The sequence below is a fragment of the Sardina pilchardus genome, chromosome 4 (genome assembly GCF_963854185.1).
Source record: "Sardina pilchardus chromosome 4, fSarPil1.1, whole genome shotgun sequence".
NCBI classification, from domain to species: Eukaryota; Metazoa; Chordata; class Actinopteri; order Clupeiformes; family Clupeidae; genus Sardina; species Sardina pilchardus.
The window spans coordinates 21,990,475-22,008,127 of NC_084997.1; the positions used below are offsets into that span (position 1 = coordinate 21,990,475).

At 47.2% G+C, this 17,653-nt stretch overlaps 2 protein-coding genes across 2 annotated transcripts; one reads left to right on the forward strand and one right to left on the reverse strand.

The window, feature by feature from the left end:
- Positions 1-1,038: 1,038 nt before the first annotated feature.
- trappc2 (trafficking protein particle complex subunit 2) lies at positions 1,039-3,360 on the reverse strand. Its single transcript, XM_062533459.1, has 5 exons — positions 3,284-3,360; positions 2,786-2,892; positions 2,537-2,685; positions 1,449-1,530; positions 1,039-1,364 (listed from the first exon to the last, which is right to left on the reverse strand). The coding sequence occupies exons 2-5, from the start codon at positions 2,876-2,878 to the stop codon at positions 1,266-1,268; spliced, it is 423 nt and encodes a 140-aa protein (XP_062389443.1). The 5' UTR covers positions 2,879-2,892; positions 3,284-3,360; the 3' UTR covers positions 1,039-1,265.
- Positions 3,361-3,590: 230 nt separating this feature from the next.
- On the forward strand, positions 3,591-17,653 carry ofd1 (OFD1 centriole and centriolar satellite protein). Its single transcript, XM_062534619.1, has 22 exons — positions 3,591-3,859; positions 4,880-5,080; positions 5,195-5,263; positions 5,353-5,383; positions 5,483-5,590; positions 5,710-5,846; positions 6,026-6,199; positions 6,636-6,742; positions 6,836-6,955; positions 7,801-7,874; positions 7,978-8,069; positions 8,423-8,612; positions 10,502-10,632; positions 11,031-11,132; positions 11,605-12,145; positions 12,517-12,670; positions 12,982-13,076; positions 14,497-14,598; positions 15,022-15,188; positions 15,546-15,782; positions 16,506-16,573; positions 17,469-17,653. The coding sequence occupies exons 1-22, from the start codon at positions 3,764-3,766 to the stop codon at positions 17,512-17,514; spliced, it is 3,042 nt and encodes a 1,013-aa protein (XP_062390603.1). The 5' UTR covers positions 3,591-3,763; the 3' UTR covers positions 17,515-17,653.

The following is a 17,653-nucleotide window of genomic DNA, read 5'->3' on the forward strand; positions in this document are numbered from 1 at the left end:
TTTGAACCATTCATAGTCAGTCTGCATTTTCCAATATGCTGTAGGAGTTCGTTTTTATCTTAATATCTTAACAAGATCAGTAATGGCTAAAAAAAAAAGCTGTATGTTAAAGAGGTATTTGACTAGAAGAACATGCACTATAACAGCCCAAAAACTTGCCTTCAACTTACCATAAATCTCAGTGTTGGCACATGATAAATAACTAGTTTGTTAACTAATAATTCATTTAGATGAACTTGCCTGGTGGAACAATGTGTGTTTTCTGTCTAATTTGGGATGTTACAGTACTAAGTCCATTAAAGATCCTAAGAAATAATACACACAGTTGCTTTAAAGCATTGAATTCATTTTTTTACACTTCAAGTTTGTACTTTAAAGTCAGCCACCTGGCAAGAATATGAATAAAAATGGCATGTGAGTAAAGCAAATAAAGATGTAAGCACAGGAACAGCTGGTGGTTGCCAACACCTGTGCATGAGGAAGCAATAGTAATCTGGTTGATCTTTAAATAGTACGCTAGATTTGAGGGAAATGGCACCAGGTGGTGGAAAGGACACGAATGCAGAGTGGGGAAGTACAGTTATTTTTTCATATCAATCATATAACACGGGAAAGTGTAGACCTAGAAATCAGTGACCTAGGGGGACTCACTAAATGTGAAATGAGTTTGAAGAAGTAATCAAACCTACAGATACTTGAGCATAGCATGCTGAAACCATCAAATAATGCTGTGTCTTTTAGACATGCAAGGGCATGTTAGAATAAATAGTACATTCTGAGGAACCTTTCTGATAATCATAACTGGATAAAATGATTGGAAGCAACTGGATAAAATGGAGAACTGGTGAGGATGAGGTTGTGTATATACAGTATTGATGGCAAACACACATAAGTGAAATACAAATATTTGCTTTGGTGGGCTTTGGTGGGTTCAGATCATTAGCATTCTATCTCCATTCTACATGTTGGCAAAAGCTGAACTCTTTTGAAAAGTCAAGGTGGTGGGGGGCTGAGAAGCAGCTAGACTGATGACTGAAACACTGTGTAATTAATTATACATTTATTACTGATTTAAGACAATCAAAAAGAAAATAAAGAACTTACATACCATAATTATATTACTGTAGACAAACAACAATGAGACATAAAAAAGAAAGTCATACATAAACAAAAGAGAGGGAGAACTTTATACAGGCGGGAAATGGTCCTTCTATATACAACCACCCAGACATGATCACCAGAATATCAAATTCCAGTCCTTGAAATCAGCTGAGAAGATGCTTCTTGCCAAGAAACTGCACTTTTCTGTCAAAGGCCGTTGAGCGTATTGGTGCATTAACTTCATAAAATGGATTCATTGCAAACTATAAATGAAACAAATGGATATTAATCAACATTGACATAGACTGTAAGCATTATTTCAAACTCTAAATAAACACATTACCTACCTTGATGTATAGATCATAAACATCACTGAAGAAGTTTTTAATTCCATCCTCTTGTCGTACATCATGAAGCATGATGAATCTCATATGTAGACAAGGGGAGTTAAGGCATACAATGTAGTACAGTTATCTAGTTCTCAAGACATAGAAGGCCGTGAAGGCCCACCAAGTTACCAGTTTACACATTTTCTCAAAAATCAAATGGATGGTTCTAGTTTTGATAGGGTAGGCTATATGTCTAATCCTTACATTCTACACAAACCAATAGACAAGGTAAGCCAGCAACATTTCATTTGTACTTAGGCTTACAGCCTTAACGAACAGATGTGCTCTGAAGTCAAGTATGAGTGATGAAAAAATGTTGGTCTGAATTCTTTAGATGTATTAGGTCAAACCAAACCGGTTTTCAATAGAAGCATAATGTCAGCTTGCCAAATTCAACAGCGCATTTTATCATTTGTATCTCACAGCCAAACATATGGCTAGAAAATGCTGTTCTTCACAGCGTAAACTAGCCCAATGTTTCCCAACCTTTTATCCTTGAAGGCCCCCTTCCCCCTTTCTTGAATTTCCCCTTGGGGATCAAGTATCTATCTATCTATCTATCTATCTATCTATCTATCTATCTATCTATCCTTTCCTGTGTCTAAGACAAGCCAGGAGACAACCTACCCGAATTCCTACCCGCATGCACACACAAGACATTGTTTTATTTGACAATCGGGGTCCAGGGATTAATTATCAATGCCTTGCCTAGCCCGACCTGAAGGTTGCTGTCACAAATTCAGAGGTAATACATATACGTGAATTTAAATGTGGACCAAAAATATGTTTTAATTAGGATAATACAGAGTTCTGATTATCCAACTGTGTGTGTTATTTGGATTGTGTACATTTAATGTGCGCAAATATAATTTTGGTAATCTCAGACAACCTCAGCCCAGGCAACACTGTGCAGACCCCCTGCAATCTCTGGCGGCCCATATTGGGGTCCCCGGACCTCAGAACAGGTTGGGAACCACTGAACTAGCCAAATGTCAGAAAGCTTTTAGGAAGAAAACACTGAGCAGTGTGTCGGACAGAAGTAAAGGATATGACCAGCTGTGACAAAGGCAGAGACGAACCATTCATTGAACTTATCTACAGTTTTGAGGTACATATTATTTGACAGCCACATGTTTTCATCAACCAGATCAAGCGCTGCGTGGGCGATAAATTGGTTCAGATGACGGTGGTCATCCTACAAAAAAAGACCAAAAATGGGTTACCACAATCATAACACTAAAAAACAAACAAACAAACAAAAAATAGTACAGTACTTAACAATGAAACTAACACACCTTTGACTCTGCTTTACCAGGGGGTAGAAACTCCATCTCAAAGACAGGATTATCATGATGCCCAACCATAACAAAATAAAAACTTCCCGACATATTTCCTTTTAGAGCTGTGGAAGCAAATAGATTTTTGTTAGCAAGCAAGCTAAGGTAACAACTGGTAGTGTTAACTTCAATCGTGTGCTTGTGGCTTCGAAAAGGGTCCAAATTCAAAGATGTATGCTGATAATGCCTTGATGTTCATAAGTAAACCGTGTCTTCAATTAATCTCCAAAGCAGCTTGAGAGATATTAACCTAAATTGGACCGTCATTTCAAAACCTAATGCTAGGTAATTGGAAGGGCTACTGTTTATTACATAGACCTAAAAGGGTTTATTACCCGGAGAATAACATTTCCGGATGAGTACGGCAATTGATTGAACGGCAAAATAAAGAACACAATAGCATTTACTAGTTTAGTATGTTTTTTTTTAATAAAAAGACCTGTAATAATATCTTACCTGAAAATCAACGAGAAATACTAATCGTCTGAGAGATCCAGAACCCTTTTCTGCTGGCGCATGAAGATGACGTCAGGTCACATGTGCTTGTGGCTTGTAGTGGTAGGGAAGAATAAATTTAAAATAAAACGATGAAGAATTTTTCATCTTAGTATATTACTAATGCATTTTATTTCAGAAAATATGTAGTTCAAATTTTTCGAAAATATCATGAATGAAAGTGTAAGCCATATCAACCCGGAAGTCAGTCATTTGAATTTGTCGGCAAGTTCGTTATTCGCTCCTCCTCCCTTTTAGGCTTGTAAACAGTTAGGTTTCCAAGGCATAAAAGAACTGCCAATTTCTATGTTTTCTTATTTTGTCGCACGCCTTTTGTTACAAAACTTTCATTAGAAAGCTTGCTAATCAAGTTGTGTGCTAGGCGAGATGACTAGGTGACCATTGCTCCTATTACTAGGGTAATTTACAAGTTTTAGTAGGATGTCAGGAGATAAAGAGGAGTCCCTCTCACCAGATGAGATGAGGAAGAGGCTTTATCAGACATTCAAAAAGCGTGGAGTTCTTGACACGTTGAAGGTATGTTTGCTTATATTTGTTAACAGCTGTTTGCAGAAATTAAGAATATCATAAACTGGCCAGTTTCAGTTCGTTTCTACTTCAGGTTACAGTTTCTTCGACGGTTCAAATAGTCTCGTTTTCTAACACAATCAAGTTTCAAGAATTGAACACATGGGTTAATATATATAGGGGTGCAAGTACATTAGCCTACAATGTAGATTTGGCATTTTCATTTCCCCGATAACTTAGTAGGCCTATGGTGTGCCTGCCACGCTGGTTCTTGACATTCTGTAGAGCCATGGTCGTCTTACTCGCAACTTTCTAAAGATGCTAATTCTTTACTGGCCATTGCATTAGTCTGTGTCTTTGACAGTTTAGTCAAATGTCCTAAATCCCCTCTGATTCTGAATCATGCAACATATTCAACTGTATGTCAGTTGTAGAGAAGCATTTGGAGCAGAAACTGTAATGTACTGTACTGTTGTGAATGCCCATCACTCACATACTGTCATGTGCCAATTGCCTACTGTCTTGTGCCACTCACTTGCCGTCCAGCACCACTGTTCCATGCCATGCTTGCCTACTGTCTTATGCTACTCACCTAGTGTTCCGCACCACTGTCCAGTGCCCGTTCGACTACTCTCCCATGGCACTGTCCTGGCTGTGCCACTTGCCAACTACCCTAACTCTAACCCTAACCCATTGAACAGTTGGCAGGTGGCATGGGACAGTGTTTCAGGACAGTGGAGACTGTAGGCGAGAGGTGAGGGACAGCAGGCGAGTGGCACGCATCGCCAACAACAGTACAGTACAGTTGTTGCTCCTACTGCTACTGCAGATGTAGCTTATCCATCACAGTATCATTTGCAGGAGAGTTTTTCTGTTTCTTTTATGTTATATGGAGTAACCTGTCATTCAAAGTGATTGAAACATTTTCCACAGTTTTGTATACAGTGCGATTTATTCTTTGCTATTCATTTATTCATTTTATTGAATAATCATCTGCAGAATTGACTCCTTTTTTGTTAATTTTCCCAGACCCAGCTTCGGAACCAGCTTATTCAGGAGTTAAAGCACCCATTTTTAAGTGGAGAGAGCCTGCCCAAATCAGTCCCTGTAAAAACGTCCTCTGTCCTAGAGATAGCCTCTAACAGCTTGGTAATTGAGCACTTACAGAGTTCAGGCTATGAATATACCTTGTCTGTATTTTATCCTGAATCTGGCATGAACACAGAAAAGGTGAGTGCCAATTTGTACACAATTTTGCATTTGCATTCACCCTTTGTCACTTTATCCTTCTGTTGCATCCTTTGGTGATTGATTTTACACTAATTTCTTTATGGTCATTTTTAGTGTTTTTCAACCAGAGACATTCTTCAACTCATGAAAATCAGTCCCCGCTCATCTCTGTATAAGTCTTTGGTAAGCACTGCATTATTAAATCCATAACAGTGACAACATTTCCAGAAGGGTACATCTTTTTTGATCTTGTGTGTCTTCTTTACATACAGACATCAAGCATTCAGAGAGAGAGTCAGAAAGGTACAGTGGACAACCTTCACAATTCATCCTTCTGAACATTGTTTTGCTAGATTCTGTGTCTTGTTCTCTGTGGAAGTAAATTCTGCTTTTCCCCCACAGGCTTTTTGATGAATCTTCTGACAGAGCTGATAGACCACCATATACACAGGGACAGCAGTGATGCTAACACGCAAACCAGCAACTCTGAAGCCTTTAAAGAATCTCTTGGTATACTTCCATAGTGCTGGTTTAGTTGATGCGGCTTTATAAAGTGAAGCTTTTATGTAAATCTGTCTTAATTTTGAGCACAGACATTTCATTGAGGGGCCTCTGTTATATGCTTACAGTTGAAAAGATGCAGATGATCGATGAAGAGTATGAGGTCCTGCGCTCCCGAGGAAACAAGTGGCATACATTTGAGGCTAGACTTGCCGATTATAGAAAAGAGATTGAGGAACAAGCACAGGCTGAAATCAACACAAAGGTATACACAATCACTGCACCTCTAAGACTCACATCTTCAACAGGATGTGTTATTTCATTCCATCCACTGTTATTGACTTGTGTCATGCATGTTGGAGAATTGTTAGTATTATTATTATTCAATGCATAATCTCCGTCCAGAACCTTGAATACCATTAAACCATACACAAAATGTGCCAGCTTCAACATTTCAAGGATGTGGAAATTGCAAAAGTGAAGATGGAAGAGAAGGAAAAGGCTCAGAGAGAGATTTTGGACTTTAGGAGAGATATGGAGAGAACTTACGAGATGAAATCTGAGGCATTGATTCACAGAGAAAAGAATGCCATCGAGCGACTGCAGAAGCAACAGCAGGTAGGCTCTTACTGGCAGTCATCCATTCAATGCACTATGATTAACATGGCTTGAGGTGTTTTCCAAGCTGTTTTCTTTTTTGTTTTGTTTTTTATTAGAATCATTAATATGACACTTAAAGGAAAACTCAATTTTTCACATAGATTTTTGTTTCTTAAAGTAACTGAGAACTGTCAATACTGGGGAAAAAAGGGGGACACGTTTTTAAGAAACCAATCTTTGGTTACTCGGTGTACTCTGTGACCTCGAGAAACATATCTACTGTATGTGAAAAATGGTTGGAGTTCTACCTCAACTTCAAGTGAAGAATTGAACATCAATTGAAAATAAAGTTGTAGTATGTGTTGTAGGCTGAGCAACAAGGTCCCATTGTGCAAAATATGTCTTCTATTGTAAAAGATGTTGACAATATGTTTGACTGTGATTCCAACTCCAGATTGAAGAAAAGGAGATCTACATGCAGAGGCAGGCTTTGCTGAAGGAGATAGAAACTGTGCGGAACAGAGAGGCTGAGTTAAGGCTAAGAACTGAAGCGTTTGAAAAGTAGGTCCAAGCCCTCACAAGTCTGAGCTATGTCATGGTGCGTGTTTCATGGCACGAGTCCCACCAACTCTCATGTTACTCTTGTTTCACTAGAACATGTAAGCTACAGGAGGAGAAAACCAAAGTAACTGAAGACCTGCTGAAGAGAAGAGAACTGGCCGTGAAGACCATGGAGGATACCTATGACCTAAAGCTGAAGAACGAACTGGCCAGGTGTGCAAATAATCTGCTCCGGTCTCATAAACCCGGTCCTTGTGGGCACATCACTTAACCGATGCATGCTCTGTGCTGAACCAGTAGGTGTCACTGTTGTGTAGATGACATTTTGTAGAGTGCTGTTCTGTGTGCGCCCGGCTCATTCTTATACGCCAGTATCTGTAGTGTTTCCCTTTTTATGGAACTGTAAATTGGTCATTACTCTTGCTGTGTGATGTGTATGAATTATTTGGTGTTTGTGAGAATTGTTCCATACTCACTCTGTTGACTTCAAAGGAGGTGGGGGGGTTGCTGACATGCTGCTGTTGTCTCTAGTGTACTGTACACACAGTGGTGATTAATGTAGTGATTATGCCATTGTAACAGGTTTGTCCCCCCCCCCCACCTCTCCAGCCACTCTGCATTTATTTATAGGCCGTAAATCTGGCAAGTGTGGGCAGCTGTCAGTAAGCATTAGGTGAGCAGGCTGGAGGCGAGGCTCACACAGAGAGCAGGCAGCAAGCAGCTGAGTCCAGCCACAGTGGCTGCTACACACACACGCACACACACACACACACACTCACACACATGCGCACACACACACACACACACACACGCGCACACACACACACACACACACGCATGCAGGGCGTTTCTGGGGCCAGCGTGGCTCGTTTGGCCCACAATGCACTCTGGCTTTATGACTGCCACGCACCAAAGTCACAAACTCATGAAACATTTATGGAATCACCACATACATTGTTAACAAGTGTGGTTTTCTAGTGTCACAGCTTCTCTTTGTGTTGGTATTGTGTGAGCAGCTTATTGGTTGTTTTTCTTTTTATGTCCTTTTCTTTCATTAGATACCAAGTGGAACTGAAGGCAGACTATGTTAAGAGAACTGAGCAGCTGTCAGAAAATGAGAAGAGAAGTAAAGGTCTGTGCATGAATTTAGTGGCATATTTGTGCATCAGTCAGATCTGTTTATTATTGTAACTGATGTTGTTTGTGTACTGTGTGTGAACTGTTGGTTCTAACAGAGGAGACTGCAAGAATTCAGAAGGAGGCGTCTGTGATTGATGCTAAACTACAAGAGCACAGTCAAGCTCTCGCAGAGGTGAAACGGCTAAAGGTAAATAGCGTATAGTGGACTCATGTTCCCAAAGGCTAAGCTAGTGAAACGTTTCCTCTGAATTCTCTGAAACGTTTTCTCTGAATTTTCTCAGTGAGTCATCGATTTGAATTATCAGTCAGAATCCTAGAGAAGATAAGAGCCAGCATTTAGGGGTTCAGGATTTCAGTCCAAAATGTGCCCTCTGATGTTGTTGTTGTCGGGGAAGCATAAAGAGGGACGGGGGGGGGGAGAAGGAGACGTTTTGTTTCCAATAGCAATTATCTGATATCAAGCGACAGCTTTCATGGCTCCCTCTATTGCTATGTGTCTGTGTCTGTGCTGAGCCCATTGCGCACCATTGTGACTGGCAGATGGAGCTGGAGACGGCCCAGTCCCAGGGCGCCCTGCTGATCCAACAGAACGCGCTGCTGCGGGAGCGGCTGGAGAGCGTGAGCGACTACGCCGCGCTGCGGAGGGAGAGGGTGGAGCTGCAGGCCCAGGCGCGCCTCCTCAAGCAGCAGGTGGAGGAGGCGCAGGAGGACAACCGGCACCTGCGCCAAGGTGAGACGCCCCCAACCCCCCCCCCCGTCCACCCGTCCACCCGTCCCCCCCGCCGACAGCATGTCAGCTCCTCCTGGCTGGCGGCAGTTCAGAGGTGGCTCTGGCACAGACGCAGTTAAGAGTGAGGGCACGCCGCCACCGCCTCTGAGAAAGTAATCTGCGCGGGCCACAGGAGTGTGTGTGCTGGAGCGTAGGCTCCGGGATTACGGCACCAGAGGTGAACTCAAGACAAGGAAGTTAAAATGTCAAATCTGCTTAAAGCTGGGCTTTGCAGCTCAATTCTTTCTTTTTCCTCATTGCCTTTACAACGCTACTGGAATTTTCCAGTCTAAGATGACACAGCTGGAGTCTGTCTTAAGCATTTAGTTTGTTTGTTGTTTTTCCATGCCTCCATGTGAAGCTTTTCACAGGCGCTTGCACAGATATTACCCCACAAGGGGCAAACTGGGACAGGGCACAACTCCTCCCACCCCCCCATCCCCCCACCCCCGCTTTAAAAAAAAAAAAAAAAAACACAACAAAAGAAAAAGTTCCTTTTGGATGCACATTGCCTGTCAATGCCGGGGCTTCTTGGCCGTGTTTGCGGCCCGACACTAGTCCTGGGAAAGGGAGCGCAGGCAGGAGGAGGGGGTCCTGGGGCCCGAGGGGGCCCGCTGGATAGAAACACAGAGGCCCCTTCTCTGGTGAGGGCCCCGAGCCAAGGCCACCCTCCCCTTCGAGGGGCACAATGCCCTTCCTGTCCGCGGAGAACCGGAGGGGATCAGTAGGCACATCAACGCTGGCAGCGTGCTTCATTAAGCAGAAGACACAGAGCGGCCAGCACAATGATCTCCCTCTGCCCCCCCCCCCTTGCCCCCCTCGCCCCCCTCCCTCCCTCTCGCTCTCTGGGACCCACTGGACCCGAGATGACCAAACACTCACGACTCCTCATACCTCACTAATTAGGCGTTATTCAACCCTGTAACGGAGGCCTCCCGTTGTTTGGGTCCCGAGGTGCGTTCAAATTTAGCAAACAGTGGCAAACGTTCGTGGCGAACATTGTTTTCTTTGAACGGTTCATTTTGAACGATTTGGTGCTAACATTCCATTCTAAGGGTAATTGCATCGTTGCATTCGTCAAAGTCATGTCCAGTTCCACTGTATGTTCATGGAGCACCTCATCCTCAGACTGTTTGCGACTTTGCCGAAAACTGAAGGCTAACGGAATACTGTTTGCAAACGTTCGCCTATGTTTGCGAATTTGAACGCATCTCTGGGGTCTTGCCCTGCAGGCGTGCACTTTCACACCTCTACGTATCCTCCGGCGGAGTGCATATCTCCCTACAGGTTTCTCCCTCCGTCCTCCCACATGAATGTGTCCTCACACCCCCCCACTCTGAGTCATGCACCACATTCTCAAGTGTGTGTGTGTGTGTGTGTGTGTGTGTGTGTGTGTGTGTGTGTGTGTGTGTGTGTGTGTGTGTGTGTGTGTGTGGAGCGAGGGCTTCCAGTCCCAGGGGTCGTTGATGGTCTTGTGGGACATGTAGTGTTGTGTGTGTGTAGCGGATGTGCTAATGTGTGGTGTTGTTCTGCCGTGTGTAGCGGATGTGCTAATGTGTGGTGTTGTTGTGCTAGTGTAGCGGATGTGCTAATGTGTGGTGTTGTTGTGCTAGTGTAGCGGATGTGCTAATGTGTGGTGTTGTTGTGCTAGTGTAGCGGATGTGCTAATGTGTGATGTTGTTGTGCTAGTGTAGCGGATGTGCTAATGTATGGTGTTGTTGTGCTAGTGTAGCGGATGTGCTAATGTGTGGTGTTGTTGTGCTAGTGTAGCGGATGTGCTAATGTGTGGTGTTGTTGTGCTAGTGTAGCGGATGTGCTAATGTGTGGTGTTGTTGTGGCGTGGCGTGCAGCTCTGGGGCAGCCGTCGGCGGAGCAGCTGGCCCTGCAGACGGAGCTCAGGAGGACGGAGGCGGCCAGGAGGCTGCAGGAGGAGGAGCACGAGAGCCAGAGGCAGGTGCTGCACGCCCAGCTGCAGCAGGAGGTCAGTCACCGCACACTCACGCACACACACACATGCGCATACACACACACACACACACACACACACGCACACACGCGCTCACACATACACACACACACACACACACACACACATACACACACGCTCGCACATACGCACACACACACGCTCGCACATACATACACACACACACCCACACACACTCACACACGCTCCCCCAGAGCCCGCTACAGGATGTGACTTCATGACTGGAGTGCTTGGGTGATGATGCTGATGATGACAGCCCTGGCGGTGTTGTTGTTCTTGCTATTGTTGTTGCTGTTGTTTTTGTTGTTGTTGTTGTTGTTGTTGTTGCTGTGCTGCTCCCTGGTGAGTGTGTGGAGTGTTTGTAAGTGGCGCTGGGCTGTGCTGTGCTGCAGGTGGAGCGTGTGGCCCAGCTGAAGAGCCAGCTGCTGGAGTGTGAGGAGAGGAGCCAGTGGATGGCCACCCACGCCGAGGACATCAAGATGCAGCTGCGCCAAGCTCAGCTAGGTACACGGGGCGGGACGAGGGGGTGTTGACTACTGTCACTGAGGTCTACTTGTAGTGAATCTGTAGTAATCAGTAGATGTCACATTTCTCTTGTAGATATCAGATTTCATCTTTAATTCCATCTAGAGGTCTACTAGTATTTCTTCAAAAGATGTTTCCAAAGGAACGTCTGTCTTTTGGTGGTGGGCCATTGACTCCTCCTTCATCCTCTCTTTTTCCTCCTTTCCACTCTCTTCCCCCTCTCCCCCTCTCTCCCTCCATTCTGTCCGTGCACGGTGTGTGTGTGTGTGTGTGTGTGTGTGTGTGTGTGTGTGTGTCCGGTGTGTGTGCGGTCCAGCCTTGGAGAACGAGGTTCTCCGTAACCCCAAGCCGTCCCTGGTGGACCGCTCGGTGCTGGACCTCAGCGCTGACCGGCTGCTTCCCCCCGACCTCTATGTAGACGGGGACGTGCTCCGGGCGCAGGCGGGCGAGGCGGGCGGGGGTGCGCGGGGGGGCGGCGGCTGGAGGGACCGCGGCGGCGGCGGCGGTTCTCCCGACTCGGACCTGGAGCTGGTGGCCGGGGCCAAGGCCCGCATCCGCGAGCTGGAGCAGGAGGCGGAGACGCTGGAGGAGGCCTACCGCAGCTACCAGCAGAGGGCGCTGCACGCCGCCGTCTCCTCCTACGCGCTGCCGCACAGAGCCCCGTCGCCCACACGCCACATGCCCACCGCGCTCCACCACCAACACCATCACCAACACCAACCTTACCAACACCACCCGCACGCCAAAGCCCTGTCGCTGGCTCACCAGCGGGTGACCTTTGCCTCCGACCCACCGGCCCTGCGAGTCGACGCGCGTCCCCCGGTCAGAGAGTCGGACCTGCTGCAGCCCGTCAGCTTCGGCCGAGGCCCGCTGGCGGGTGAGGTGACCCCTCCGCAGCGGAGCCTGTCTCCCGCGCCGCGCCGCCTCTCGTCCACGCCGGTCTCCCTCGCGAAACATCAGCCGAGACGAGAACGACTGGAAGGTACTGACCCACAACCACAATCATTCACCCAACACTACAACACAGTCATCAGTCATGCGCTGGGTATAGGACATTATTGGCTAGATTCATTATGAATGGAGAAAAGCCTTCCTTACATTACACCGTTGCATCATGACATTCAGGGACACTTACAGTGAAGTGGATTGTATCGGATGTTGTACTACATTCCAACATGTTCATCCGTTTGTAATATACCTGATATCACCCTTCTCAGGTCAGCAGGACCTTGATCCCTTAGTTACTTATGTTGACTCCATGTAGTTATACAGTAATCTGCCATTGGGCTGTGTGTTTGAGTGTGTGTGTGTGTAACCTGTGTGTCCTGTGCCGTGGGGGGCGTGGTCACTCAGAGGTGTTGCCGGTGCCCCTGGCCGGCAGCAGGTCCCCGGCGCGGCAGCTGTCCCCCATCCCAGCGGCCGCGCGGCGTTCAGGAGACTTCAGCCCCGACGTGCTCAGTGACCCCAGCAGCCCCCAGCTCCAGAGGACCAGCCGCCAGCACTCCAGGTACCCCCACCACACCTGCAGCCCTCGCACCCATAGTGTCCTGTCTCCTCACATAGCACTACTCTCCTCGCATAGCACTTCTTACAACTCGTCTTGCTTATCCTACGGACAGTTGGACTCATTGATGCACTTATTGTGGTTTTTGTTTACTGTTGTAAAATTTGTTGCTAGAATTGCTCTTAAAATCTTATTTGTTTTTTTAATGTTTTTTACCATGTTGTAAGTCGCTTTGGTCAAAAAGCGTCAGCCAAATGTAATGTAATGTAATGTAATCTGTAGCGTATTGATGCTCACGGTGGTCTTTCTCTTAGTCCCCCAAAGGTTGCTCGAGAGGTGTCAAGTTCAGAGTCCTCTTCTCCACAACCTGCAGAAATAGCCATTGATGACCTGACTGAACCTTCACCAGGTAAAACCTCCACCCACGTTTTTGGGCTGAAACTTCACCAGACCAGCGACCTTGAGGGTCATTCGTGCTGCTGACCCATCCTAGCCCTACTCCCAAATTACAGACCATGGAACTGTATGCTTGCTGCTATGCACTCTCAGTCTGTCCGTGGAATTCTACTGTACTCTATTTGCTACAGTCACTTTCAACAATTTCTATGTTGTTCAATCTTGAACTTTCCTACTTTCATACTCAGGATTGGTGATTATAAAGTGAGAATGAGATCACTGTGCTGTCTGTTTAGAAAACAGGTTGGTTGCAGAGGCATTGCCATTCTGTGTTGTGGCTGGCGTTCTGTTGTGCCTGAAAACACAGGTCCATGGGGCTCCTGCCACTCTTAAAGAGACCCTATGCAACTTTTTCATAGTCATAAAATTGCTTAGAAATCGTTGTTTTGCTTGACTGACCAGTTTTATCGAAAACAGTCACATTTCCTCCCGCCCCTGGTGTCCCTATCCACTATTACAACCTTGCAACTTTCTGATAAACGATCGTTTGCTGTTTACATCTGGAAGTCAGAGACGCGTAAGGAACAAGAAGAACCACGCTTGCAATTTATATATTTATATATAGCCTATATATGTAGAAATATACACGCTAAAGCTGTCGGGGAAGCTCTGCAGAGAAATATGCAAGCATAAAACGAGCGAAAACGAAAAACGAAACCAAAACCTGAGATGAAATCGCCAATCCTGCATTATTCCTCTTTAAACAAGCCCAGGGCAGGGGCCCAAGCACTGCTGTCCAGTCTGTCCTCACTGCACTGCTGCTATACACTCCTAGTTACGCAGTTTACCGTCTACAAAGCTTCTTCAGTCATTTTTCAGTCAGTATTAGAGAAATCATACAAGCACTATTACAGCTTTGTGTGTTGTAATGCATTTGATACGAATGTGCGATGAAAACATTATTGGCATGTAGCCTCGCCGGACTATTTTGCCAAAATGATCTCAAACGAAACGCCCTTGAGTTGCTTCCCAGCACTCTGTGAGGCGTCTGTTTTTAATTAACATGCAACTGATCAATAAAAATGTCCTTTCACCCTCCGCTGAGAAGCCCACAATGGCGGAGGTGATTATGTATTCGGCGCGGGTGCGCTGCATTCTAGGCTGCCCTGAAAGAGCCTCTTTGTGCCTTTTTTTCTTCTCTTTCTTCCTTTCTGTCTATCTCTCTCCCCCTCTTTCACTCTCTCCCCCTCTCCCTCCCTCCCTCTCTCTGTCTTTCTCTCCCCCCCTCTCTCTTTCTGTCTTTCTCTCTCTCTCTGTCTCTCTGTGTGTCTCTCTCTCCCCCCTCTCTCCTTCTCTCTCTCCCCCCTCCTCCCTCCCTCTCTCTCACCCTCACCCTCATCCTCACCCTCTCTCCCCCCTCTCTCTCTCTCCAGAGCCCAGTCACATTCCAGAGCTTCTCCAGGAGGAGGGCATCCGTGTCAGTGAGGAGGCCCCTGAGGGGCATCATGCCACCCCCCCTGTGCCCGTCCAACCCAGTAAGTACCCCCCAGCCCCACACATACAGTATGCCCCTCATCCTGCCCCCAGTCCCACACATTTGCCCCTCATCCTGTCCCCAGTCCCACACATTTGCCCCTCATCCTGTCCCCAGTCCCACACATATGCCCCTCATCCTGTCCCCAGTCCCACACATATGCCCCTCATCCTGCCCCCAGTCCCACACATTTGCCCCTCATCCTGCCCCCAGTCCTACTGTACACATATGCCCCTCATCCTGCCCCCAGTCCTACTGTACACATATGCCCCTCATCCTGCCCCCAGTCCCACACATTTGCCCCTCATCCTGCAGTGCCCCCAGTCCTATGCCCCTCATTCTGCCCCCAGTCCAGGGGGGGGGGGGGGGGTTGTGATGTGTTGTGATGTGTTCATCACCACCGCTTTACCTGTTGGACCCACAGGTGCAGCTCAGGCCGATGTGGAGGCAGCCAGACAGAAGGAGGAGGAGGAGGAGGAGGAGCTGCGCTGGGAGCTGGAGAGGAAGAGGCGAGAGGAGAGGAGGCAGACGGAGCAACGGCAGGCTCAGGAGAGGGAGCTCAGGGAGCTGGAGCGACTCGAACAGGAGAGGGTGAGGGGGTGTGTGTGTGAGAGTGAGTTTGAGTGTGTGTGTGTGTGTGTGAGAGAGAGAGAAAATGTGTGTGTGTATGCATGTGTCCGTGTGTGTATGTGTGTGTGTGTGTGTGTGTGTGTGTGTGTGTGTACTGTGCACATATGTGTGTGTGAGTGAAAATTTGCGTGTGTGTGAGTGAGAAGTGTGTGTGTGTGTGCGTGTGTGTGTGTGTGTGTGTGTGTGTTTACAGTGTGAGAGACAGAGTGTGTGTCGGGGAGTCCCGCAGAGTTGTTTCCAGACAGCAAACATCCCTGCACTAACTGACAACATGTCTGCTGTGTCCTCCCCTCCTCTCCCCCTTCATCTCCACTCCAGCTCCTGCAGGAGGCGCAGTACGAGAGCCAAGAGGCGGAGGGGGAGCGAGGAGGAGGAGGAGGTGCAGAGGAGAGGGGCCGGGGGCAGGAGGTGGACGTGGAGGCGGAGGAGCAGAGGGAGCAGGTGGAGGCCAGCCAACAGCTGGAGCCTGAGAGGGGCCCCGCGTCTGACCCGGCCGACCCGCTGCAGACCTACATGAGGATGGTCATGCAGGGGGGAGACGGCGAGCAACAACAGGTACTCACACACACACACACACACACACACACACACACATACTCACACATGCACACATACTCACAAGCGCGCACTCACACACATACACATGCACGCACGCACACGCACACACACACACACACACATACTCACACATGTGCACATACTCACAAGCGCGCACTCACACACATACACATGCACGCACGCACACGCACACACACACACACACACATACTCACACATGCACACATACTCACACGCGCGCACACACACACATACACATGCACGCACGCACACGCACACACACACACACACACATACTCACACATGCACACATACTCACAAGCGCGCACTCACACACATACACATGCACGCACGCACACGCACACACACACACTCACGCGCATATACACACTCACACGCATACATACACACACCCACACACACACACACACACACGCATGCATACATACACACACACACACACGCACATTTTTCACTCACTCACACACACACACACACACACACACACACACACACACACACACACTCACACACACACACAGCACTAAATCTCACATTTCTCCATGCCGCTGGCTGCTTCCCCTTTTCGCGGAGGAGAGCGAGCGAGTGGAGAGGTTGTGGGGTTTTGTCGGAGGAGAGCGAGCGAGTGGAGAGTTTGTGGGGTTTTGTCTGGTGCAGCTGTCTGCTCGGTGGAGTGACTGTGTGAAATGGCTTTTGCAGAGTCCAAAGAAGGAGGAGGCTGAGCGCCGGAGCCCAGAGCCGGACCTCTTATCTGATAAAGACAACAGGTACAGTAACGCCGTCCGCAGGGCCGGACCTCTTATCTGATAAAGACAACAGGTACAGTAACGCCGTCCGCAGGGCCGGACCTCTTATCTGATAAAGACAACAGGTACAGTAACGCCGTCCGCAGGGCCGGACCTCTTATCTGATAAAGACAACAGGTACAGTAACGCCGTCCGCAGGGCCGGACCTCTTATCTGATAAAGACAACAGGTACAGTAACGCCGTCCGCAGGGCCGGACCTCTTATCTGATAAAGACAACAGGTACAGTAACGCCGTCCGCAGGGCCGGACCTCTTATCTGATAAAGACAACAGGTACAGTAACGCCGTCCGCAGGGCCGGACCTCTTATCTGATAAAGACAACAGGTACAGTAACGCCGTCCGCAGGGCCGGACCTCTTATCTGATAAAGACAACAGGTACAGTAACGCCGGCCGCAGGGCCTGGGAACAGTGTGGGTGGGTGTTGGGCTACACGTCGAGTTTTCTATGTCCTGTTATGATCTGATTGGTGATCTGACTAAAGGCTCAGTGTGGGTGGGTGTTGGGCTACACATTGGCCCCTTCTCAACCTCTCTCCTCCATCCTCGATGCTCGGTCCTCCAGGCTCCTTCCTACTGATCTGTAACCAACACTGGATAGACAATCCCATTGTTGCCGCAACATCATTCTTAATGTGTAGATCAATGGGAACGAGGACCGAGTAAGTAAGGGAGGATAGATAGAAGTTCAAATGAGAGGCGCCCTTTGTGTTTTCTATGTCCTGTTATGATCTGAATGGAGATCTGACTGAAGGCTCAGTGGAGGTTCCGATGATAATCAGACGTCTATTCAGGATATGTGTTCGTGTGTTCAGGATGTGTGATATGATACGTGTTCGTTTTTTTTTTTTTTTTTAGTGTTACTGCGTTCTCACATGAAGAGGCAGATGAAGACTTCTGGTGAAACGGAACTCCATGAACTACATGATGCAGTTTACAAATAGTTTGAAAAATATTTTTTGTACATTTATTTATATTTGTTCAGCTTTCTGATTTTAATGGTGTGGTTTTTGTTTATGTCAATAAAGTGACTTTGGATAAAA